The 24,850-nt window shown below is 49.2% G+C and overlaps 1 protein-coding gene across 2 annotated transcripts in view; it reads left to right on the top strand.

Moving 5' to 3' along the window:
* Nucleotides 1–24,850, top strand: part of GALNT10 (polypeptide N-acetylgalactosaminyltransferase 10) — a 173,317-nt gene that overhangs the window by 124,155 nt on the left and 24,312 nt on the right. For both annotated transcript variants that reach the window (XM_070414544.1, XM_070414545.1), the window contains exons 5-7: nucleotides 16,510–16,695; nucleotides 19,583–19,766; nucleotides 23,254–23,371. In XM_070414544.1, coding sequence (XP_070270645.1) covers nucleotides 16,510–16,695; nucleotides 19,583–19,766; nucleotides 23,254–23,371 — 488 coding nt within the window. The remainder of the gene's footprint in view (nucleotides 1–16,509; nucleotides 16,696–19,582; nucleotides 19,767–23,253; nucleotides 23,372–24,850) is intronic.

Genomic DNA, 24,850 nt, shown 5'->3' with positions numbered 1-24,850 from the left:
AGTATGGAGTTCCCTTACAGGCAGCCCTTGACAAATAAAACCAATACAACATTGAAAAGTAAAAGATGCTCACAGCTGGGGCTGGGAGAAAATTACAGGGGTAGATAAAATAACCTAGAGCTTATGAAAGGAAAAACCATGTTCTCTGTATGCTCATTACTAAACACATCTCAGAAGGCGCTATCGGGTTAACGAATTAGGTCCTCAGAGCTAGAGGACCCTTCTTCCAGCCGGTTGTATGGTCAGCATACCATCTTGGAACCACAGAATCACACAATCCCAGGGCTAGAGCGGGCCTTCAAGGCCATGCAGTCTAATCATTTCTCCAACAGTTGAGTCTTTCTATGGTTTGCCTAATAAGTTCAGCCTCTGGTTGAAGTCTTCCTGTGATTGAGAACTCACTGTCTTGAGATATCCCATGTCTTTGCTGGGCGGCTCTTATCATTAGAAAGTTCTTCCCTTACCTTGAGCTGAACTATAACTTTCTGCAGATATCGTCTTCCGGTTCTGCTTCTTCTGACAGCAGACAGCCTGGTTTCAGAGGCAGGGCAAGAGCTGCAGAGTCCGAGAGCCTGCTCTTCTAACCTGCCCGTTACTGACTTTGGACCAAGTATTTCACCTTTCCCAATCTGAGTCCTGTGTCAGGCGAAATAGGGCTTCTTCCCTCAGTTGGGTTCATTGGAGGATGGAGTGAGATAGTGAAAGAAATGCACATTCTAGAGCTACATGTAGATAGCTCTAGAATATAGAAAGATAAGATAGCTGTGACATATTGTTAGATGGGGAAAAGCAGATTTCAGAAGAAATAAGTAAACATGGACACATTGAAAAATTAGGTGAGAAGTACACCAAGCTAAGAGTAGCCGTCTCTGGTGGATGAGACTAGAGTGGCTTTTGTCACTCAGATGTTACATCCTTCCACGATGGTTTAAAAAAAGAGTTTACAACAAATCACATTGAGAATCATAAAAAATAGTGAAGATTTTCCCATTTTAGAAAGAAAAAAAGATGAAATGTTTAGAACACTTTATATCCGCAAATGGAGTCCACCAGTGTCAGTTGTGGTTTCTTTCTTGGCAAGCTGTCTGAATCTCTGAAGCGTGTCCTAGCAGGATTGTGCACCGTGCCCACCTACAAGAAAGGGCCTTCACACCTACCAAAATAACAGTGACTGCGGTCGGTCCTGCCCACCTGCCTCAGGGCCTTTGCGTCTGCTCCTCCCTCTGCAGCAGCCTGGAATCAGTCTGTGTCATACTGCTGGATAGCCACACCCGAAGCACAGCCATCTCCCCAGCAGACTCGGGTGTGATTGGCAGAGATGCGCCTTCTACTCAGTGGGGAGTGGTGTTTGAGTGGGAATCTCACAAGTGGGCAGTCCATTCGATAAATATCCTGCTGTGAAAGTGACTTTTGCTTCCTGGCACTTCCTCCTATGTTTAGAGACTCACAAGTAAATACCTGGATGACAGCCACCCCACACGCAACATGCTTGACATCGTCCCTGGGGTGACATGCTGAGTCCTCTGGAAGAATGTTGTGTGTATAGACTTTCAAAAATAAAAGCAGCAAATGACAAGCAAAATTTATCAACTTCACCAGACATCCGTGAGCATCCGCCATATGCCAGATGCTATGAGGGACGGGGAAATGAACCACTCTCCGTCCTGCCCTCGAGAAACTTGCTACCGGGCAGATGGACACGAGTCCCGAACTGGAATGTGCGGGGGATGCAGTAAGAGCTGAGGTGGGAGCCTGTGCTCCACTTACTGGGCATCAGAGGAGAGCACCGTTCACGCGGAGGGCGGCTCGGGGGCACTGTGAGCTGAGCCTGGATAGAAGAATAAGATTCTCTGAGCCAGAGAAGCAGAGAAGGATGCTCTGAGCTGAGGGGTTAGCAAGAGTAAAGGAGCAAAGGCAAGAAAAGTAGTCAGTTGGTCTGCAGAAAGAGGATGGGGTGCAAGGTTGCAGAGAAAGGATCGGGCGAAAGGCTGCGATGGGAGGTGGGTTTGGAAAAGTGGGCTCTGGACGTTGCTGAGAGGCCTGAAATGTCAGCAGAAGACATCAGCAGGCTTGTGCTGTGGCAACAGGGTGGATAGGATGAGAGGGGAAGGATGAGAGGCCAGACCTATGTACCCAGGTTAATTCCTGATATGGAAGTGTCTGTAAATACTGGTAGCTGCAGAACCCACAGTCCTCACTCTGGCACTAACCAGTGAGGAAGCAGAGAAGGAAGAAGCCCAGATGAGAAGGCTGCAGGACCCCACAAAGCAGAGGTTTCCAGATAGTCAAGGTTGCATTGGGTTGGGTTGGGTTGGGTTGGGATGGGTTGGGATGGGTTGCATTGAGTTGGGTTGGGTTGGGTTGGGTTGGGATGGGTTGGGTTGGGTTGGGTTGGGATGGGTTGGGTTGGGTTGGGTTGAGTTGTGTTGCGTTGGGTTGGGTTGGGTTGGGTTGGGTTGGGTTGGGCTGCATTGCGGGTGGCAGTAGTTAAAGGGGTTGGTAAGGAGAGCTCTGACGGTTGGGCTTTCTGCTCCTGTGCACAGAGCAGGAAAACTTCCCCAGGAGAATACCTTTGCCCTTTAACAAATACAAAACTGACAGGTTGACACTGTTGCTGAAGTGAGAGACTTTTTTTCTTTTTTACCAACACCTTAGTGGAAGCGGCCTCCTGAATGAAACACATGTTGCTCTCCAGCACCTGACAAGCTGACATAATTTAAGAGCAGCTACCAGGAGCCCACAACTGGAATTGCCCATGAACCTGCTCCCCTGGAGGGGCTCCAACTAGGTGAAAAAGTGGAGTGGACTGAGTCCAAGGGGCCAGGGCTTCTCTTCTCATGTGTAGCTGACTCGTGGGGAGTCGCTTTCCGAGAGCAGGGATGGCTGTAATTAACTTGATCGTGTTGGTTTCTGGAGTGTTGTTATTTGTGGTCTGATTATGAAACAGATTTATGGCCCTGCCCACCCGCTGAAAAGGGACCCGGGCATTTAGTTGAAATTAAAAGTGCAGATAAGACCGCCTGTTTAGATAATAGCATATTTTTAAATAGATTACTCATCTTCGGTGAAATAAGGGAGAGGAGTTAATTTGTGTGATGAAGTGCTTTCTATTTCTGGGAGCTGGCTGGTGGATGTGATTGCCTGAGGAAGGAGCGTAACTCATTCTTAAAATCACCACAGGCATGTCCAGGCCAAATACCTGCCCTCCGAGGAGAGGGGTAATTTGTAACGTGATGCCACAGAGCAGAGGGGCTCGTAGTTGCAAAGCAAATGTTTGGGGAAGGTGTACAATTTGTCTTTGGAGGCCACATTCCCATTCGTTCTCAGAAAAGTGCCAGAGAAATAAACTGAGCACGTTAATCTGAGGCCTCTGGTTGTAAGGGGTGTTGAAAAGAGACAGACCGGGGCTGGGATTCTGGAGAAACCACCACTGGTGGTTTCCATAGGTGTAGCCAGATGGAGTCTCAATGTCTGCCTCTGTAGCGTTAACCCCATAGGGTGGCAGCGAAGGTTGTGTGTGGGGGGCGAAGTCGACCAAGTGCCTCGGACAATGCCTGGCGCCCAGTGGGTGCAGGCCAGAGTCAGCTGCCTCCCTGGCTTCTGGCTTCTGCTCCAGCGCTCACCCGAGAGCCCCTTGAGAGAATCCGTGTGTGTCCAAGTACCAGGGAGGACTTGAGACTTTCCTGAAAACTTGATGGAAGAGGGAAGGAGGGGTTTTATGTCACAGACTCCATAGCAACCCCCTGACAACTCTCCTAGACATTCCTATTCTCCCCCAGCCTCTGGGCCACACACACAGTGCCCGGCCTCACTAGCTCCCCTCGCCTCCTCCCTCAGTTTCCCTCCAGAAAAGTATTTTATTAGGAAATATGCCCATGAGCACTTCACCCAACCTCCTCCTTTCTCACCTCCCCCGTTATCCGCCACCACCCAAAACAGTTTCCAGTCACGCACGGAGTCTCCCCAAGGTCAAGGTGAATTCTCTCTCCTCCCCAGGGTGCCTCTGTGCTGCCTTTCCCAGGAATCCCTGTGTATCGGTGGAAGATTGTACTTGTTGGGCTTGAACCCCACCAGAAGCTCACTGTTCTAGGAAATTACGTCAACAGTAGTGCTGCTCATGGTACCGGAGTTGCCAACCCCCATACCTGTACAGTCTGTACGGTGAACTCACGTGTTTTCCAGGATATGACGTGTAGGTGCAAGCATTTGGCTACATCTCCGTCTTCATGCAGTCACCCCAAGCATTTGCGTTTTGAAACGTGTTATTCTGTTATTTCTCCTTTATATCACAGTGGGGCAATATGTAGATTTTTTTTTTCAAATTGGGTCTTAAGCAGGTTTTATTGTTTACAAATTATATTTTAGAATATGAAAGGGGGCCATACAAAGTAACTGTTACATAAAGGGACATTGATAGGACAGGGTTGGAACCCGAGTCAGGGATGTTGGAGCTGTGTTGGCTCTTGAACTTGGGCTCGGTGCCCTCTGATCTGCTGTGTCCTTGACGCTTCCCAGCTGCTGAGACAATAGGCCCATAGATGCCAAAGCCCCGAAGCACACGTTTCCCTGGCAGCTCTTGTGGGGAGAGGAGAGACACCTACTAGGTGCTCTCTGGAGTCTTTGGCGGAAGGAAATTGGCCGTTTGGGAGGAATGACTTTCTCCACCCATGCCGTGTTCCAGAGATCTCAAACCCACACACGGGACTTGACTGTATGAATGGTTGTCGAGGTAAGCCAGGCAGCAACAGTGTTGTTTGCAGAACTGGGCCTGGATCCATTTTGGTGCATCCTCAGAAGCCTGATGATCACAGCAGCCACAGCAGCGGGGTGTGGTGGAAGGAGAGCTGTCCTCAGGCCAGGCCCGTGGCGGAGGCCCTCCGGATCAGGTGGGGCATTGGTTAACACTGTAGGTTCCAGACTGAGCCCAGACCCAGGTTTCTCCGATGGTGGTAGGCCCATTAGAGGGTTATGCAATCAGTTTCTGAGGTCATGACCAGCTTTTTAACAAAATCGAAAAAGAAGAAGATATAATAAAAGAAGCATCTGAGCCACATCACCCCTTACCTTTCTGTTATACACGCGTGTAGTACATTTCTTTTTATGGGTCGTAGTCGGAAGAGTTGAAAGCCACCGTTCCCTAGAATATAGACGTCGGACTCAGAGACTTCCAGGCGTGTGTGGGCATCCTTAGGGCTGAGGTCCGAGAGTCTTGCTGTGAGCCTATCGGGTGCACTGTGTGTCAGATCTTCTCTCCCTTGGAGGGGAGAGGAGTCTCTGGGAGGGAGGACGGGTGGGATCTCCGTGAATCTGAGGAAGAGGAGGATGAAGGGCACCTGAGCCAGCACCCATCCCTTTCCCAGGTTTGCTGGGGGCCAGCAAGTGGGCTTGGAATCCTTGCAGAACTCCAGTTTCCTATTATTCTAGCAGGAAATGTGGGTTTCTATTTCTTATCATTTAGAGATTCTAACATGGTCACGATGGCTCAGTTTATTTCTCTGAGCTCACCTTCTGCATTAGGGCAGATCAGTATTCTCAACTGTTACCATGTGTCAGAATTAGTTGGAGAATTGACAAAGTCCAGCTCAGTGGGCCTCAGCCGTCTGATTCAGTAGGTCTGGGGTGAGGCCTGAGAGCTGGCATTTCTAACAAGGTCCCAGGTGACGCTGATGCCAGCAGTCCGGGGACCACACTTTGAAACCCACCATGTTAGAGCAACAGAAAGGACTATGGCCACAACATGCCAGACACACAGCAGGCGGGCAGCGAATGCTTCCTTGATTAAACTGGCCTGAAAGGCCAGAAATCTACCGCTGTGTGCAATCAAACTAATTCCCAAGTGGAATACCAGAGTTTCAGTCACTGCTGCCATCGAGGCTGGCAGATGCCTGCTCAGGAGCCCCAGAAACGAAGGCACCCTGTGTGTCCCATGCCCTGGCAGGACCCTGGCATGTGGGAGAGGGCCCTGTGGACAGGCCAGCGAGGGAGGAGGAGGAGAAGGGGAGGAGAAGGAAGTCCCAGACCAGACAGATCAGCGCAGTCCCGGTGCTGAAAGGCCCTCGCTTGATTCCCCACTCTCAGCAGTGCGAGGAGCGGCTGTTGACATGGACTTGTGTGAATTGTATGGTACATGAATTATATCTCAGTAAAGCTATTATCAAGAAGAAGAGGAGGTTGGGGAGGAGAAAGGGGGAAAGAAATGGCTTGTTTCTCATAACCACCCATCAAAAGTGTCTGTTACGCCTTAGATTGTTTTACAGAGAGAGCCCAGGTCAAAGGAGAATGAAAAAGGTCTTTGAGCTGATCTCTGAGGCCCCTTTCAGCTCTGCCAGTCTCTGAAGTTCCTGCCTGGGACTCAGGGCCAGAAAAAGTACATCTCCTGAAGGGCTGGTCTGTCTTCCTTTTCCAAATGGAAAAGTAAATGGTGCTTAAATGCCTGTGCGTTTCACCTGCCGAACCCTTCCTGGTGCAATCATAGCTTTCCTTCCCGACCTCGCTGTCTAACTTCCCTGCTATTTATACTTACCTATCTGTCAGATTTCCAAGCAAGTGAAAGCCCTGGACTTCCCAGGGAATGGGAGATAAGGTGGAGATTATGGGACTAAAAATCGGTACCCACCAGGCAGAATGGAGAGATCATCAAGGGATGGTCTAGTTTCCTGGTTCATAATGCCAGTGTGGGATCAAAACACCTGCTATCAGCTCCTGGCTGTCATCTACGAGCTGTCTGAACACAGGTCAGCATAGAACTTTCCTGAGCCTCAGTCTCCCCTAATAGCGTTGCCATGGTGATGAAATGAGACAATGTGGATAAAGAACAGCATTTAGCACGGGGCCCGAGCACACCCTGGCATTGACAGTGATAATAAGGGTGAGGGTCCATCTCCTCTTAACAGGTTTCTTTTGGCTGGAAAAACCTGAGTATCAAAGCAGGACACTTTTTTAAAAATATTTTTTATTGATTTGAGAAAGACAGAGAAACATCAATGTGAGAGAGAAACATTGATGGGTTGCCTCCTCTATGCACCACAACTAGAGATTGAACCCGCAATGAAACGGCGATCACCACCCAGCCATGGCAGCACAGGATGACACTTTTGACTGCTGTGTGCCCTCCCTCCTACAAATGGGTTGGCAGTGCTTTAGAATCCACTGTCTAAGACTTGCGAATAAATAAATCAGTCTGGAAGCAGATGAGCTATGACACTTTAACAGCCAGACGCTCGGCAGAGCTGAGACATGACAAGACCCAGAACGTCCACAGCTCCCAGAAGCCGCCCAAGTGTGCAGAGGGCAGCCTCTCCCACCGCAGCCTCTGCGTGATTAACAGCCGCCTGGAGGCCGTTGCACCCCACTGACACCGGGACCGTGCTGATCTGTCTGGTCTGGGACTTCCTTCTCCTCCCCTTCTCCTCCCCTCCCTCGCTGGCCTGTCCACAGGGCCCTCTCCCACATGCCGGGGTCCTGCCAGGGCGTGGGACCCACAGGGCGCCTTCGTTTCTGGGGCTCCTGAAGGCATCTGCCAGCCTCAATGGCAGCAGAGATTGAAACTCTGGTATTCCACTTGTGAATTAGTTTGATTGCACACAGCGGTAGATTTCTGAACAAACCAAACTGAATCGGAGTCCTGTCTTCACCACTTAACCTACTGGCTGTGTAGCCGTGCACCAGAACAGCGTCTTCTGAACTTGACTTCCCTTGTCTTGAAACGAGGATGATGAACCGTGACCTGCTTCCCTCTCAGAGAGGTCAGATCACATGAAATGGTGGGGGAGGAAGGTATGTGGATTTAGCAGGGTCCGGTGGGAGCCTCAGCTCTGCACTAGGCACGAGGGATCACTGGTGGGCAGAGTGTTGTCAGCGCTCACCCTCCTGGGGCTTAGAATGGGGGGAGACAAAGTCCACGAATGCAGTCGGGTGAGCTGAGCTGAGTGGCGTGAAGGACAAGTTCCAGGGCCCCGTGACCTCTGCCCTGGGCACCTGCTGAGTCTTGAGGGCAGGAAAGGCTTCAGTGATGAGCTGCAGTCGGAGCCGAGACCTGAGGGAGGAGCCGGAGTTAACTAGGGGGAAATGAATGGAGGGGCTTGGGATTTCAGAAAGCCAGGCAGAAGGACCAGCAGTGAGACATTATGGGCCCTTGGACACCTGAAAGCAGATGGTGGGGGCGCCAGAGAGGGGGGTGCAAAATAAGGAAGGGAGGGGCAAGATGAGGCTGGAGAGGGGACAGAGACCAGCCATGCACAGCCTTATGGTTCCTGGTAAGGATTTTGGATCTTCTTCCAGGAGCCATGGGAAGCCATGAAGGGGTTTTAAGCAAGGGAGTGGAAGGGTGGCAAGCGCAGTTTACTTCTAAGAGACCACCCGAACTGCTATGTGCAGACGAGGCTGAAGAGGGACAGCGTGGAAGCAGGGACAGCAGTCGGCTGTGACTGCAGCGGTCCACACGGGGACAGTGGTGGCCTGGACCGGGGCCAAGTTCTGGCTGCGTCGCAGTTACATGCCAATGAATGAGGGACCCCCTCTGTCTCAGTCCGAGGGCTGCCATAATGAGGCGCTATAAACCATGTGGCTTAAGACAGCAAAAGTGGGTTCTCCCACAGTTCTGGAGGCCAGAGGTCAGCACCAGGTGCTGGCGGGGCTGTGCTCTCTCCGAAGGCTCTCGGAGCAGCCTTCCTTGCCTCTTCCTACCTTTTGGTGTCACCAGCTATCCTTGGTGTTTCTGGGCTTGTAAACACATCACTCCCGTCTCTGCCTCCGTCGGCACATGGCGTTCTCCTGTGTGCCCAAATTTCTCTCTTCTTTTAAGGACACCGGTCATCAGATTGGGGCCCACCCTAAACCAGTAGGGCCTCATCTGAGCTTCATTACATCTGCATAGGCCCTGTTTCCAAATAGGGTCACATTTGCAGGTCCTAGAGGTTAGGACTTCAACATACCTTTTTTTTTTGCGGGGGTGGAGGGGGGCGGGCGCAGGGTTGGCAGGGGACCTTTCAACTCACAGCAACTCCTTGGAATGGAACGACCTGTGCCACAGCCTGCGAGGTAGGACCATCCTCGAGTCCTAGGTGCCCTCAGAGCAGACAGGAGGGAGAGGCTGCCTTTCAGTGCAGGTCCAGGGAAGCCTGTGTGTGTGTGTGTGTGTGTGTGTGTGTGTGTGTGTGTGTTCAGGTGGGATATACAAGAGCTGGAGAAGTGCAGGTTCCTCACTTAGACCCCACCAGCTGAGAGATGTGGGGCAAGGCTTTCTTTTCCCCAGGCCTCAGTTTCCTCCCTGGTAACACCGGAATTGATGGAACCTGCCCCGCCCTCCTTGTAGGGAGTCCCCTGAGATGGTCAGCAAGTACTCCTAAGACACTTGTGTCCGGCATTGAGGTAACTCGCCCTGTGTGCTCTGGGGAAAAGGACAGGTGCTAGTCCCATGGGTGTCATGTGCTTCCATGTTACCCCCTGCTCTCCTCTCCCAGCACAGCCCCAGTATCACCCAATAGGTGGGGCGGGGGTGGGGGTGAAACAGGAGTGACCAGCAGTTGACAGTTTCCGAAGCTGAGTGATGGGTCAATAGGGGGTTTATTATTCTATCCTACTTTTCAGAAATGTGTTTGAAAGGATTCTTAATTTTTTAAGAAGTTTAGCAAAGTGCCCAGCTCGGGTGGCTCAGTGGTTGAGCGTGGACCTATGAACCAAGAGATCATGGTTTGATTCCTGGTCAGGACACATGCCTGGATTGCAGGCTCAATCCCCAGTGTGGGACCTGCAGAAGGCAGCCAATCAATGATTCTCTCTCATTATTAATGTTTCTATCTCTCTCCCTTCCTTTCTGAAGTCAATAAAAATATACTGGTTTTTTTTTCAGTTTAGCAAAGAAGACTTTAGGCTCTGGAGCTAGACTGACTGGGTTTAAATCCAAGACTTGCCACTTACTGTGTGGATCTAGGGAAAGTACTCGTTTCCTCATCATAGGGACACTAATCGTGACCTGCCTTGTGGAGTGTTTGTGAAGATGAGATGAGTAAATTCATGAGAAGTCCTTGGGTTAGTGCCTAGTATGGGTGAGCCTGAACCTGAGATCACCATTATTTATAGAAACTGGCACTAGAGAACAATGTGTTGATGTAGGGAAGTCATGAGACCACAGAGTCAGCCTGGTAGGTCCTCCAGTCATACCTGTTACCTGGAATGTGTCTTCGTGTGGGTTTCCTAAGGCAGAGCCCAAGTCGGAATTTGAGTACAAAGTAGTTATTTGGGGAGGAGATTTGGGAGAACACTAGTGAGAGTGTGGACGTGAGAACAGGAAGGGGAGGCAGCCAGTAGGTGCCTGTGACAGAAAGGCACCACAGCAGCAACTCCACGTGATCCCACTGGGAGCCCTGGGAGTCAGCCCCGAGCACTTGTCCGGGGTCAGCCCACCAGAGGCAGCAAGGGTGCTGGGGTGATTACCCACCAACACCACAATCCTTGGTTGAGGTTCGCCATGTGGGTGCAGAGGCAGATGCTGGCGGGTGAAGTCAGGCAGGCAGTGAACAAACACCTGTGAGCTCTCTGATGCGTGCTCTTCCAACACCTACTGAGAGCCTGACAATGATGGGGCTCACCTTCAGAATCCGCCTCCCCCTTGTTGGATGGCTCTGGCTCGTCATTAAATTCGAGGGGTAATAAAAGCAATTCTGTATTGTTTTCACAATCAGAGCAGCCCTTGGAATAGGAATGATGCATATTTGACATTAGGGCAGCTGCCTCCCTGCTGCTTCAGGGCAGACATCTGTTCTCAGCCCTGACACTTTCACCCCGAGCCAGGATATCGCTGCAGAATCTTTCTTAACACAGCTGTAGGTCTCCATTATAAACCCATGAGCATGGCACGTTGGAGAGGCTCTTTTATCCCTGCCCTAGTGTTTATGAAGATGGGGGGAGGGGTCCCAGGGTTAACAGCACTGTGTCACAGACTCACTATATGATTCTGAGGAGGACGAGGACGTTTACCTTCTCTGGCCTCCCCGGGCCCCCCTGGGTAGGATGAAAGGACTGGCTGAATAACGGCCGAGGGAGAATTGGGTGCATTAGGAAGAGCCTGCTCATTTGCAGGCAGGCAGGGTTGGGTTTTACACCTTGGCTTCATCTTTTATAAACTGTTCCTTGGGCAGGTTACATGGCCCATGCCAAGCCTCATGGCATCTTCTTCTCTGAAATGGGGCCATAGCACACTATTGGATGTATGTGAAGCAGGGAGCTCCGTGCGCAAGAGTGATCATTGTCAGAATCACAACCATCATCTTCTTCACCTAATGTCCCTTTCGGCTCTAAAATTCTATGACTTTATGGAATGTCTTCGTCCAAGTGGCAAAAGCAGGCAACAATCCTGATTTTGTGTAAGTGCACTTTCTAATAAGGACAGGAGGAGCATAATTGCCCTTAAATAATGGCTCCAACGTTACCACAAGCTGTCAAAAGCCCTTAATTGCTCGGTCTGTAATGATGCAGCCATCTGCGTTCGGGGTGATTTCAGCCGTGGGGCCTGCCCGAGCAGGGCCCTTAGTGATTAGAGCTGGGCCGGTGGTATTTCTAATTCTGAGGGGAGTAGTGGTGTGCAGTGCAGGAAATTACCTCCTCCTCCAGTTAATGACTTACCAGTTGAACCCAGCCAAGAAGAAGCACTTGTCACAGTGACTATGGCTTTTTTTTTTTTAAAGACAGTTTTCCTGCCCCAACAGCAGCCTATCTGGAGAGTGATCATGCCTTTTGCTATCTTGTCTCAATGCCCAAGCAAGTCTCTTTTGGAAAGATTTAGTCCCTCAATTAGGGAAAATTGATTTCTGTTTTCTACAGAGTCACTGTTCCAAGGATAAGTGGGAAAGGGCGGGAGAAGCCATATTAATCCTTGCAAGCGAGTAAGAAGGCATCTGGGGTATCTCAGTTTTCCAGCCTCCGCTGTATGTGTAGATCATCTTCTCTCTGTTTATCTTTTTTTTTTTTTTTTAATGTTTATATTGATTTCAGGGAGAGGGAGAGAGAGGTTGGAACATCAATGATGAGAGAGAATCATCTATCTGCTGCCTCCTGCATGCCCCCTACTGGGGATCAAGCTCAAAACCCAAGCATGTGCCCTGACTGGGAATTGAACCGTAATCTCCTGGTTCTTAGGTTGACGCTCAATCACTGAGCCATGCCAGCCGGGCACAGCGAGTTGCTTTAAAAAGTCTAAGTAAGTTGTAGTAGGGTAAGTAGAAGAGGCACAAATCATGCAGCAGTAGATGACTGTCAGCGTTGGGAAAACACAACTAGAAGGGGAGAGCATAAGCTTCTACAGGGAGCCCAGCAACTTCCTGGCTGTATGACCTCAGGCTGGTTTCTCTTCTCTGAATTTTCTCATCTGTCAGATGCAGAGTATGATTTTATGAACCAAGGGAGATAAAATATGTGCAGCTGCTTTGCAAATCATAACCTTCCTTACGAGTGAAAGTGATTCATTTCTTTCCTGGCTTAGAAAAATAAAAGGTTCAGTAGGTTTTGGACACGCAGCCAGGGGATCCTGGCGTGAAACAGAGCTTCTCTGCTAACTGCCAGTGGTGGGCCCTTCCCTTCTCGGGACCTCAGCTCTCTGTCTATGAAATGAAGAGACAGAAGTACCCCAGTGGTTCCAGGCTGGCTGTGCATCGCAATCCCGATTGTGATCAAGTAAAACCAAAGATGCTGGGTGCTACCCTTGGTCTATCATATCACCGTTGCCTGGGTGATGCCCCGCAGCCTTATTTATAGCCCGCTCACCAGGTGATTTGGACACGGCTCCCCACCCTGATTTGGGGAGGGAGGGGCCTTCCAGTCTAAAGCCTGATGGAGGGAATTCAGAGCAGGATTTGGGCTTTGGTGAGGAAAGATGGTCACCCCAGGGGCTGGCAAGAGCTCTGTGAGGCCTGGGCTCAGGGCCATTGAAGACCTTCTGGTCCAAACTCTGATTTCAGAGACGGCCCAGAGGAAATAAGTGATGGGCTCACTGTGCCAAATCGGGGAGCACAGTCCAATTCTCCGGGTCCCCAGTCAGGGACACTTCCACTACACTCCAGCTTCCCCAACGAAGAGGATGTGTGTTTTGACCAATATATTTTGTAATTGAGCTCAAAGTTACAAACAGTGAAAAAAAATGTACAGATAGTATGAGTATACAGTTCCATGAGGTTTAACAAATGTATACACCTGGGAAAGCAGCACCCCAATCAAGATATAAAAATTGCTTCATCCCAGAAAGGTCCCTTGTGCTCCCATTTTTTAAAAAAAAGTTCTCACCAAAGGATATTTTTATTGATATTAGAGAGAAAGGGGGGAGAGAGAGAGAGAGAGGAAAAAACCACTGGTGTGAGAGAGAAACATCAATCAGTTGCATTCCGGGAATTGAACCTACATCCATTTGGTATACAGGACAATGCTCTAACCAACTGAGCCACCCAGCCAGGGCTGTCCCAAAGCTTTTTTATCCACTTATCTACTGATGGGCACTTGGGCTGCTTCACTAGCTTGGCTATTGTAAATAACGCTGCACTAAGCATAGGGGTGCATATATTCCTTTGGATTAATGTTTCAGGTTTCTTAGGATATATTCCCAGAAGTGGAATTGCTAGGTCATAAGACAGTTCCATTTTTTATTTTTTGTGGAAACTCCGTACTGCTTTTCACAGTGGCTGCACCAGTCTGCATTCCCACCAACAGTGCACGAGGGTTCCTTTTTCTCCACATCCTCTCCAGCACTTGTTTGTTGATTTATTGATGATGGCCATTCTGATAGGTGTGAGGTGATATTTCATTGTGCTTTAATTTGCATCTCTCTGATGATTAGTGACATTGAGCATCTTTTCATATGTCTGACCATCTGTTTCTCCTTTTGGAAAGGTGTCTATTCAGGTCCTTTGCCCATTTTTTTAACTGGATTGTTTGTTTTTTGGTGTTGAGTTGCATAAGTTCTTTATAAATTTTGGATATTAATCCCTTAACAGATGTACCATTGACAAATATGTTCTCCCATTTAGTGGGTTGTCTTTTCATTTTTTTGATGGTTTTCTTTGCTGTGCAAAAACTTTTTAGTTTGATGTAGTCCCATTTGTATATTTTTTGTTTGTTTCCCTTGCCCAAGTTGATATATCAGAAAAAATATGGCTACAAGAAATGACCAAGTTTTTACTGTCTATGTTTTCTTCTAGAATTTTTATGGTTTCAAGTCTAACATTTAACTCTTTAATCCATTTTGAATTTATTCTTGGATATGGTGTAAGAACGTGATCTAGTTTTATTTTCTTGCACGTATCTGTCCAATTTTCCCAGTACCATTTATTGAATAGACTATCTTTACCCCATTGTATATTGTTGCCTCTTTTGTCAAATATTAATTGACCATAAAGGCACGGGTTTATTTCTGGGCTGAGAACTGGCTTTAAATACGGAGTCTTTCAATCTATAAATATTATTTATCTATTCATTTATTTGGGTCTTTATACATGAGACTACTACAAATGCTATTTTTGTTGTACTTTCCAATTGTGTTTTGCCAGTGTATAGAAATACAATTGATTTTTTTTTTAGAATTTAACAGCCTTATGGAGATATAATTTACATTCCATAAAAATCACCCATTTTAAGTCTGTAGTTCAATGTATTTTTAAGTGAATTTATGCAGTAGTGAAACTAACAGCGTAATTCATTTTTAGAATATTTCCATCACTCCAAAAAATTCTCTTGTGCCTGTTTGCAGTCAACCCCCACTCCCAACCCAGCTTCAGCCAACCACCGATTTCCTTGCCTTTCCAGAAATGTCACATAAGTAGAATCATATATCTAGTCTTATATGTCTGACTTCTTTAACCTAGCATAATATTTTTAAGGCTCATCCATATTATTGCAATAGCTTGTTTCCTTCTTTATTGCTGAATAATATTCTGTTGTATGGCTCTTCTACATTTTGTTTTCCGGTCACCATTTTTTAAAAAAATATATATATTTTATTGATTTTTTTTTACAGAGAGGAAGGGAGAGGGATAAAGAGTTAGAAACATCGACGAGAGAGAAACATCGATCAGCTGCCTCCTACACACCCACCACTGGGGATGTGCCCGCAACCAAGGTACACGCCCTTGAACGGAATCGAACCTGGGACCCTTCAGTCCGCAGGCCGACGCTCTATCCACTGAGCCAAACCGGTTAGGGCTCCAGTCACCGTTTGATGGACATTTGGATGGTTTTCAGTTTGGGGCTATTATGAATGTTGCTGCTATGAACATGAGTGTACAAGTTTTTATGTGGACATGTGTTTTCATTTTTCTTGGGTGTATGCCTCAGAGTGGAATTGCTGGGTTATAACTGTGTTTAACTGTTTGAGGAACTGCCAGACTGTTTTCCCAAGTAGCTACACCATTTTCATTCCCACCAACAGTGTATGAAGATGCTTATTTCTCCACATCCTTGTTCACACTTGTTATTATCGGACTTTCTGATTATATCAGTCCTGGGGGATGTAAAGTAATATGGTGTCACATACTACTGATGACTTCCATTTTCCCTGATGATTGATGATGATGATAAGCATATTTTCACGTGCTTATTGACCATTGTATATCTTCTTTAGAGACGTACCTATTTACATCCTTTATCCATATTTTTAATTGAGGTAAAATTCACATAAAATTAACCATGTTCAAGTATTCAATTAAGTGGCATTTAGTAGATTTGCAGTGTTGTGCAACCATCACCTCTATCTAGTTTCAAAATATTTTTATCATCCCAAAAGGAGACCCCATACCCATTAAGCAGCCGCTCCCCATTCCCCGGGCCCCAGGCCCTGGCAATCACTATCCTGCTTTCTGTCTGTATGGATTACCTATTCCGGAATTTCATACAAATGGAATCATACAATAGGTGGCCTTTTGTGTCGGGCTTCTTCTAGTTGGTGTAATGTTTTTAAGATTCCCTCATGGTGTAACATGTGTCAGTTCTTGATTCCTTTTTATGGCTGAGTAATAGTCCATTGTATGGATATATTCTATATTTGTTGATAGCATTCATAAGGCATTGGAAACTTGGGTTATTTCCACCACCTGACTATTGTGAATAGTGTTGCTATAAACATTCATGTATAAGTAATGAAAAAATTGTTTTAGCTATTCTGGTTCCCTTCATCCCTTGCATTTCCATAAATTTTAGGATCAGCTGTCAATTGTCAATTTCTGTAAAGAAATCAGCTGTGATTTTAATCACGTTGACTCTGTAGATCAATATGGGAGGTCTTATTAACATCTTAACAATATTAAGTCATCTAAGAACATGAACTGTCTGTCCATTTATTTTGGTCTTCAGCTCCTTTCAATAAGGTTTTGTCGTTTTCAAAGTACTGGAAAGGTGCAGTGAGGCAGTGTGCCGGAGAGCTGTGTCTCACTGTAACGTGCAGTGCACAAGTAAGGGAGAGTCACAAGAATAAGATTACTGAGCAGCTCTTCTTACCCACCGTCCATCTTTCCTCTTCTGTCTCCCTCCCAGAGCACCTGAAGAAGCCGCTTGAAGACTACATGGCCCATTTCCCCAGCGTGAGGATTCTCCGAACCAAGAAACGGGAAGGGCTGATAAGGACCCGGATGCTGGGGGCCTCAGCGGCAATTGGGGATGTCATCACATTCTTGGACTCACACTGTGAAGCCAATGTCAATTGGCTCCCCCCCTTGCTCGGTAAGGGACTCTCCCAAGACAAGGTAGACGACGTGGAATGAGCCAGCCGCCACTGGCCCCAGCCACAAAGGTTCCCTTGCCTGCTGAGATGCACCCAGCACGATGCCAGGTGCACTCAGAAGTTCAGGAGTGCTCAAAGGGACCTGAGCAACCCATTCGGTCCTGTTCCTTCGCTTTCCAGAGAAAGGAGCTGAGACTCAGAGAGAGGGGAAGTGACTTGCCCAAACTTACACAGCACATTAGTTTCTAGTGACATGACTGCTCCCCCAGATTACTTCAAGGTTTCTTAGAAAGCAAGCCAAGGCTGTCTACCATTAGGAACCAAACTGAGAGCAGTTACTATTCACGGCACGGCCCCTGTGAGCCAGCAAGGTTGCAAGCATGGTCTCTAACTCTCACAAAACTGTGCCAGGTCAGACGTATCCCTTTTTTATAGTAGAAGAAACTGAAGTTCAGAGATATTGAATGATTCACTTATTCCCTTGGGCCATAAGTGTCAAAGTCACCATCTGTCTGGCTCCAAAGTCTGTCTTTCATGATTCCACATTGCCTCCCTAAATTCATTCCTCTTTGGAGAGTTTATGACAACTATGAGGGAAGGACTATAGACGCAGGGCAGCGCGATGCAGGAGTAGTCCACCGATGCTTGGAGGACAGAAGGGAGACACGAGGATTGGATGCCGGTGTCTCCTCGTGCATCCCCAGGTCTCCGCTTTGATAAAGGCAGTGCGCCGGTGCGGACAGTTGGACATTGAAGAGGAAATGTCCCACTGGGACTGGGAGTCAGGAGAGGGACAGCGATGGGGGCAGATGGGGGGAGAGCTACCAATCCAGAGAGCAAGTGAACCCCTCAGAAGTGGAGGGATAATAGAAAGCTTAGGGAGCAAAGAGGACTGGAGTTTAGGGCGAACGTGAGTGCGCCTCAGAATCACCTGGAAGACTTGTTAAAACACGGAGTGCCGGGCCCCACCCCGAGGTTCCGATTCGGGGGGTCCAGGGTGGGGCCTGAGAAGCTGCATTTCTAACCAACGCCCAGGTGGTGCCAGGGCTGCGGTCCAGGGACCACGCTTTGAGGAACATTGGTTAGGCCACCGTTCAAAGGTGAGGACAGAACCCAAAACCCACACAGCTGAGTGGGATAACCAGCGTGCTGGGTCCCAACACAGATCAGCATGGACCTTCGTGTTAGATTATGCACTTGTGTGTGGTTAGGAAAAGGATATAACCCAGATTCCCTGGTAAACAGTTGATTTCATTAAACCAAGAGGTCTGCCTCTGCCTCTCATGACTGAAAGAGAACAAAAAACAAAAAAGCCTCACCATAAATCGCCTAATTGATAATCCTGAAGGGACAACCCATTTGTTGGGTCATTTGGTGACTCATAAAGAGAATGGAGTGGTGGGGCAGGAAGCCGAACTGGTCGTCTAAATAGCCCTTAACTCTGTTTCTATGGAAATACATGAAGGTAATTTTCATAATCTGCCGACATACACGGAAGAAGCATCCCCCCTCTTTTTTTTTTTTTCCTTTTTGCAATAGAAATGTGAACCACTGGTGTAGATTTAAAAGTCTGCCCTGCTAATATGATCAGCAGACAGAGCACATTATGGCTTTTGTCTCTGAAACCATTTACACCTCTGTGCACAGCTCAGTCTGCCTTCTTTGGAGAGCAAGCATTTCTGAGTGAGAAGGAATCAGCTCCCCAAAGGAAAACTGCTGTTGATTATCATTTCCTCCATCATTATCATCATCATCATCATCATCATCATCATCATCATCATCTCATGGCTCTGCTAGTCTCCTAGCTTTCTAGGCCACATCCCCATTTGAATTTGATGATTCCGTGGTAGAACAAGCAGGCCAGGCATTATTATCAGCATCTTGCAAATGAGAAACCTGAGGGGCAGAGAGAACGAGGGGGATGCTCAGCTTTCCAGCGCCTGCTTCTGAGCTTCTGTCAGCAACCCTGGTCACAGACAGCGTCGGGAGTACTGATCACGTGCTGGGCTCCTTGGCCTCCTTGTCTCTCAGTCTTCAGAGACCCCATGAGATAGGCGCCGTCTTCCTCCATTTTGTCGGCAAGGAAACCGAGACTCAGAGGCATCGGGTGACCTTTCCCAAGGTTATACCGCTAGTAGGTGACAAAACCAGGATTTGAACCTGGGCATTCTGTCCCCAAGTGAGCCCAGCACTGAGCGCTGCCGCGCTGATGCAGCCCCTTGACCTCTTACCTCTCACAGTCAGCCAGTACCCAGCAGAGCACTGTGTCCTCAGCCCAAACCCTCCCTGAAGTGAGATCCCCTGAACGGCCATGAATAGTGGGGAAGGGAGGCCTTCTCTAGCTCCTTCCCTGGAGAAGGGTGTTCTGCTTCATTAAGAATCCCCAGGGAGCCTGTCACAAGGTTGCTCCATCTCCACCCTCAGAGATTCCGCTTCAGTAGGTGGGGGAGGGGAAAACACACCCCAGGTGGCAGATGCCCACCTACTCTGACCCCACCACGCTCCCCATTCCAAGTCTTGAATTTGACTCCTGGCCCAAAGCTGGGAGACACACACACACACACACACACACACCCCATTTGCCCCTCGCTGGGAGTATCTGCCCCAGCAGATCACTGGCACCCCCGGAGGAGAATGCTGGGTCTTGGAGATGTTAGTTATGTAGCTGGACCAGGTCCCCCGTCTTAGGCGTCAGGACTGGGATGGGAGCCCTGGTCCATCTTTTTTAAAACTTGCACCCTCCCTTCTCCAGGATTCTCAAGCTCAAGTGTTCAGATAATTCACCCAGGGAACACATTAAAAATTCAAATAAGCTGCAGAACAGGGTCATGCACTTAGCTGCTCCCCCATCCTGCCTCCCTAATGGGCATCTCTTGGCTTCTTCAGACCGCATCGCTCGGAACCGCAAGACCATCGTGTGCCCGATGATTGACGTGATTGACCACGATGACTTCCGGTATGAGACCCAAGCGGGGGATGCCATGCGGGGCGCCTTTGACTGGGAGATGTACTACAAGCGGATCCCAATCCCTCCGGAACTGCAGAAGGCTGACCCCAGTGACCCATTTGAGTGAGTATGAGTCACCAGGCTGGTCCCAGTAGCTGAGCTGACCTGGTGACCCCCTCCCCAACACACACAACTCAGGATCGCCAGCTCCCCCAAAAGTCCAGTGCAGAGGGGCCAGGGCAGATGTCCCCAACCAGAAGTACAGTCCATCCCAGCGTGTGAGAGCCTCAGCTCCTGGACCACCAAGCTGGTCGCCTCGTCCTTGCCCGCCTCTGCGCAGTTTGCTGCCATTGCCAACAGGGGCTGAGCAGGTTGCTCATGCTCCCTCCCTCAAGCCTCCGGTTGTAATCATCATTGTTGTCACCACTTACTGAACACTTTCTGAGTGCCAGGCACCGCGTGCTGAACACATCACAGCCTGATCGTCTTTAACCCTCTCAACCTTTATTTAAATTAGTATCCACGTTTTCCAATGTGGACATCAGGGTTACATTAAGTTACCTAGGTCATACAGCGATGAAGTGGCAAAGGCGCAGAGGTGGGCTTCCCTGAGGAAATGGAGGGGGCCGGGGCGATGGAGCTGCGTGAGCAGAGCCCCGGTGCCTCTTCAGCAGGTCAGACATTTGTTCTTCTCCTGACCTATGTCCTCAACATGGTCCAGCACTACTAGCAGAGTCGGAGTCAGAGAGGAGGCGACACCTGCCCAAGATGACACATAGTAGAGGCTGAGTCAGAATGGGCTGCTCCAGGAAATGGAGTTTTCAAGGTAACCAGAACCCCCTGTATGGTTTGACCCTTTGCCATGAGCCAATTCATAGGCTCTAAGATTTGAAAGGTGCATAGGGTGGGGCTTGGCCCGTTCACCCTCCTCACTGTGGGATGAGGAAAGGGCACATTCAGGTCGTGCAGTTGGTTAGTAGCAGAGGCCCAGCCAGTTTCCTCTGCGGCCTCAGTCTCCTCATCTGGATATTGAAGGGTTGGCCCAACCCCAGAGCAGTAGCTCTCAACCCTGGGTGCCTTTTGGCATCATGTGCAAGTCACCCTCTCCCCTCCCCCCCAACCAATTACTGCAGAGTCTGGGGGTGAAATCTGGACATCATTTTTGTTTGTTGTTTGTTAATTCTCACCCGAGGATATTTTTTCCATTGATTTTTAGAGAGAGTGGAAGGGTGGGAGGGAGAGAGAGAGAGAGAGAAACATTGGTGAAGAGAGAGACATCAACTGGTTGCCTCCTGCATGAGCCCCAACTGGAGCCAGGGATCAAACCTGGGTTTGTGCCCTTGACCAGGAATTGAACCTGTGAACCTTTGGTGTGCAGGCCAACACTCTAACCACTGAGCAACAGTCGCCAGGGCTGGACATCATTGTTTTTTGAAGATCCCAGGTGATACTGATGTGTGGCTAAGGTTGAGAGCCCTTCCTGAGGGGCTCTCCCTCCATTGTGTCCTCTGATTCCTTCCAGAAGTCTCTCCTCTATATTGCACTTGGACAAAACCTAGGGGAGAGTCCGCAAAAGAAATCCTGGTCATTTTCTGCATACCTCCCCATGGTGCCAGCAGACGGGCGATCTGTAGGCACAGCGTGGTGTAATGATGTTTGAAAAACTCGGGCTTTGGTGGTACACCCCGGTGTGAATTGCGGCTCATCCACTTACTCCCTGCATGCCCTTGCGCAGAGTATATAGCATTTCTGAATTTCAAATTCCTCCATCTGAAAAGCGGCCTAGTGATAGGGCTTTGTGAGAGCTGGAGATAATGTCGGTCAAGTGCACGGCAGACACTAGACACTCAGAATTGTTGATATTGCAGAAAATAGGTCGGGCTAAAGGAGAGGCTCCCTCTGGAGTCACAGCCTCGAGCATCCAAGCACCTTAAGGCCAATTGCCTACCTGTTGTGAGGCCTCCTCATGAGGCAGCTCCTTAGCCAGGCCCTTGGCTACCAGCCAGGCTGGTTTTTGAGTGCAAAGTCTTGAGTTTGATTTCTCATGAATACACCCCTCCGAGCAGCGTATTTAAGAATCCAGCCAGAAAACCCAAACCCACAATCTTCAGAAGACAGGAGAGAGTTGATACCATCGCCACCTTATCTTCTTATAGTCCTAGGTACTTTCAGAAATACACTAGCAAGGTGAGCTAGGAAGTGTCGCTGTAGGTCTGCTGTGTAAACGGGAAGCAGCCTCATTGAGGTTAAAACCAGCACCGTCCAGCAGAAATATCATGCAAGCCACATATGTACTTTCAAATCTCCTAGTAGCCACGTAAAAAGGGCAAAGAGAAGCAGGTAAAATTCGTTTTTGGTAATATATTTTATCTAAGCTGGCATAGCTAAGATATTCCCATGTTAGCATGTCACCAACACTGTGAAATCACTAATGAGATCTTTGTGTGCTTTACGCTTGCAGCACATCTCAGTCCAGACCAGCCACATATCAGTGCCCCATACCGGGCAGCACAGGGCCCAGTGGTTAAATCCCTCATCGCAGACACACTGCAGGCGAAGGAGAGCCCAGGGTGCAGTGAGGGTTTCCCATCCTTTCACTCAATTGCCCCATCTCGACTGCCCCTCCCTGACAGGAGGTGGTGTGCTGTGGCCGTGAGGGGTGTGGGCTGTGGCTGTTTAGAGGGTTAAATCCTGCTTAGTGGCTGTGAAGCCTTGAGCAAGTTACGCTGTACCCTGGTTTCTACCTGCATAAAATAGGATCGTAATGATGAGGCCTACCTCCTGGGGTCTACGTGAGGAGTGAGGTGGTTTCATTGCTAAATTAGTTCATTACAGCACCTGGGATATTGAAGCCTTTGGTCATAGTCAAGAGGACCCCTTTTATTTTTGTGTGTTTTTTCATTGAGATTTTAGAGAGGGGAAGGGAGAGAGGGAGAGAGAGAGAAACATCTGCACTCCCAGAGGCCCCTGTGACCCCACCTGTCTTCTGGGTCCTCTGTCCTGAGGCGGCTGCCCCAGCCGTCACTCGGCGAGTGAACTGAGGAGCGCGGGTGAGTGGAGTTCACCTTAGCCCCGTGTGACTGAAAGATCAGAGGCTGCGGCTTCCGTCACCTCTCAGCAGAGCAAGTGTCTGTGCTGAACGGACAGAGCCCTCGCCGGAGCAGGTCCGAAACGCAGGTCCCGAGGCTCCTTCCCCGCAGACGGTTTTGTAGGTCTGGGGTAGGCCCAGGAAGCTGTATGGTTTCCATCGCTAAGACATTTGACAGCCCAGCCAGACTTGGGAAGGCCTAGTGGGAGGACTGGGGGGAGAGAGAGAGATGATTCAGCTACAAGGTTCACGGGGAGAACATGCTGTGATTTCATTTCACAAGGATTCCCTGGTGTTAAACGTGTAGGAACGTTGGGTCCACTTGGTTAAAATGTAGCATTTATGAAGGGAAGCGTAGGCAAGGAAGACAAAGGCCTGGGCCCTCACCCGGAAGGGCCTGGGACTCCCTGCGGAACACATGGGCTGTGTTCATGGAGCAGCGGGACCACCATTGCAGGGGAACAGCAGTGTCCGCGTGCTCTCAGGTCCACGTCTTCACACCACGCTCTGCTTCCCTGACAGGTCTCCCGTGATGGCCGGTGGACTGTTCGCCGTGGACCGGAAGTGGTTCTGGGAGCTGGGCGGGTACGACCCAGGCCTGGAGATCTGGGGAGGGGAGCAGTATGAGATCTCATTCAAGGTGAGCCAGCTCCTGGGAGCCCCCTTCTCCTGGCACAGCCCCTTGGCCGCTGTGCTGGCAGGTCGCCCGCCTCCTGTCTGTCTGAGCCTGGAACGAGAAGGCTGCAGGGCTCCTAAGGCGAAGGAGTCACAGTCTCCCTTTCTTTGTGGGACTCTTGTGGGTCTCAGGCGAAGGTCAGGTCTCTCTGAGGGGAAGGTTAGCCGTGTGGTCAGCCGGGACTTGCTTCTCACATCCCCAGAACCCCTGGTAAGGTGTCTCCCCAGCTCACGAGGGATGGCCAGCGGCACAATGTGGCTGAGCAAGCGTAAGAAGGATGTGGGCTTTGGGGTGAAATGGGCGCATCTGTGTTCTGAGTTCTCACCAGAATGTAAACTTCCCTGGGGTAGGGATCTTGGTGTGTTCCACTTACCGCTGCATCCCAAGTACTGGACGCGTGTCTGACACAGAGAAGACACTTCATACATGTGTTGGTTGAATACTCAGAGCAGGCCTGTCACTGGCCAGAGCCACCTCCTTGGGCAAGGAGTCCCCCTTCAGAAACTCACTTTGTGGAGAACAGTGAATGGAGAAAGATTTGCCCAAAGGACTTCCTAAACCCAAAATGATTCCATTCTGTGTGTTTTGTAAAGGCCCGTCTAATGATGCTCATCGGGCAATTACAGCACTACAAATGGCATTTTCTCCACACGGTGTATTTACAGAGGCCTCGGTAATGAAGCCATTTTGGAAGTCTGTCACGGGGAGGCGGGAGGAGGCTGGCTCCTGCTTCCATTTGATCCAATTATGTCCTTCACCTCGAGGGAAAGAAGACGGTGTAATGAGGAGGCTCCCTTCCCCTCTCCTGGCTTTGAGAGCATGAGTTCCCGGATCCGTAGCGGCCCATCTGCCAGTGCATTGTCCGAGGCCCCCGTGGACAGCCCGCCATGGCGCCGAGCGGACAGGAGAGCTCAATCCTCTGCTGGCAACACCTCCCTGGAATGCCAGCTGCTCCATCTCAGGCCGAGCGGGCATTTACAAAGGGCCAGATTCCCTCTGATTTATCTCTGCTGAGGTCCCGTTTCTTCTTGGTGACGGAGAAGAGAGACGGGTATGAAAGGCTGAGTGTATTTTCAGAAATTAAGACAAGTTGATACGTGCCAACAGCACTGATGGATTAATAATTTGACTCCAATTCCAGACTAGACCATCTATCCTGACGGGAAAACCTCAGAAAAGATGTCCTAAAGGCTCTGAGATTTCTAGAAGAGTCATTGACTCTTTTCTTCCCTTCTTTCCCATCCTCTCATTTCTCTTAGCCAACAGAGATTTTTTTTTTCCAAAAGGCACAGTCACACTATCAGCACCTTGTCCTCCTACCCCATTGCATTAGTCTGGACTCTTGGTTACAGGTGACCAAAATCCTAGTTGAACTGATTTAAGCAAAAAGTCAGAATCAATTGGCCCACACAACTGGAATTCCAGTAGACCCTCCAGGCCCGG

This window comes from Myotis yumanensis, unplaced genomic scaffold (assembly GCF_028538775.1).
Source record: "Myotis yumanensis isolate MYYU_CA2020_CCGP unplaced genomic scaffold, mMyoYum1.0.hap1 SCAF_5, whole genome shotgun sequence".
In the NCBI taxonomy this organism is placed as follows: Eukaryota; Metazoa; Chordata; class Mammalia; order Chiroptera; family Vespertilionidae; genus Myotis; species Myotis yumanensis.
Note: the sequence above shows the minus strand (reverse complement) of the source record. Positions and strands in the feature narration are given on the sequence as shown.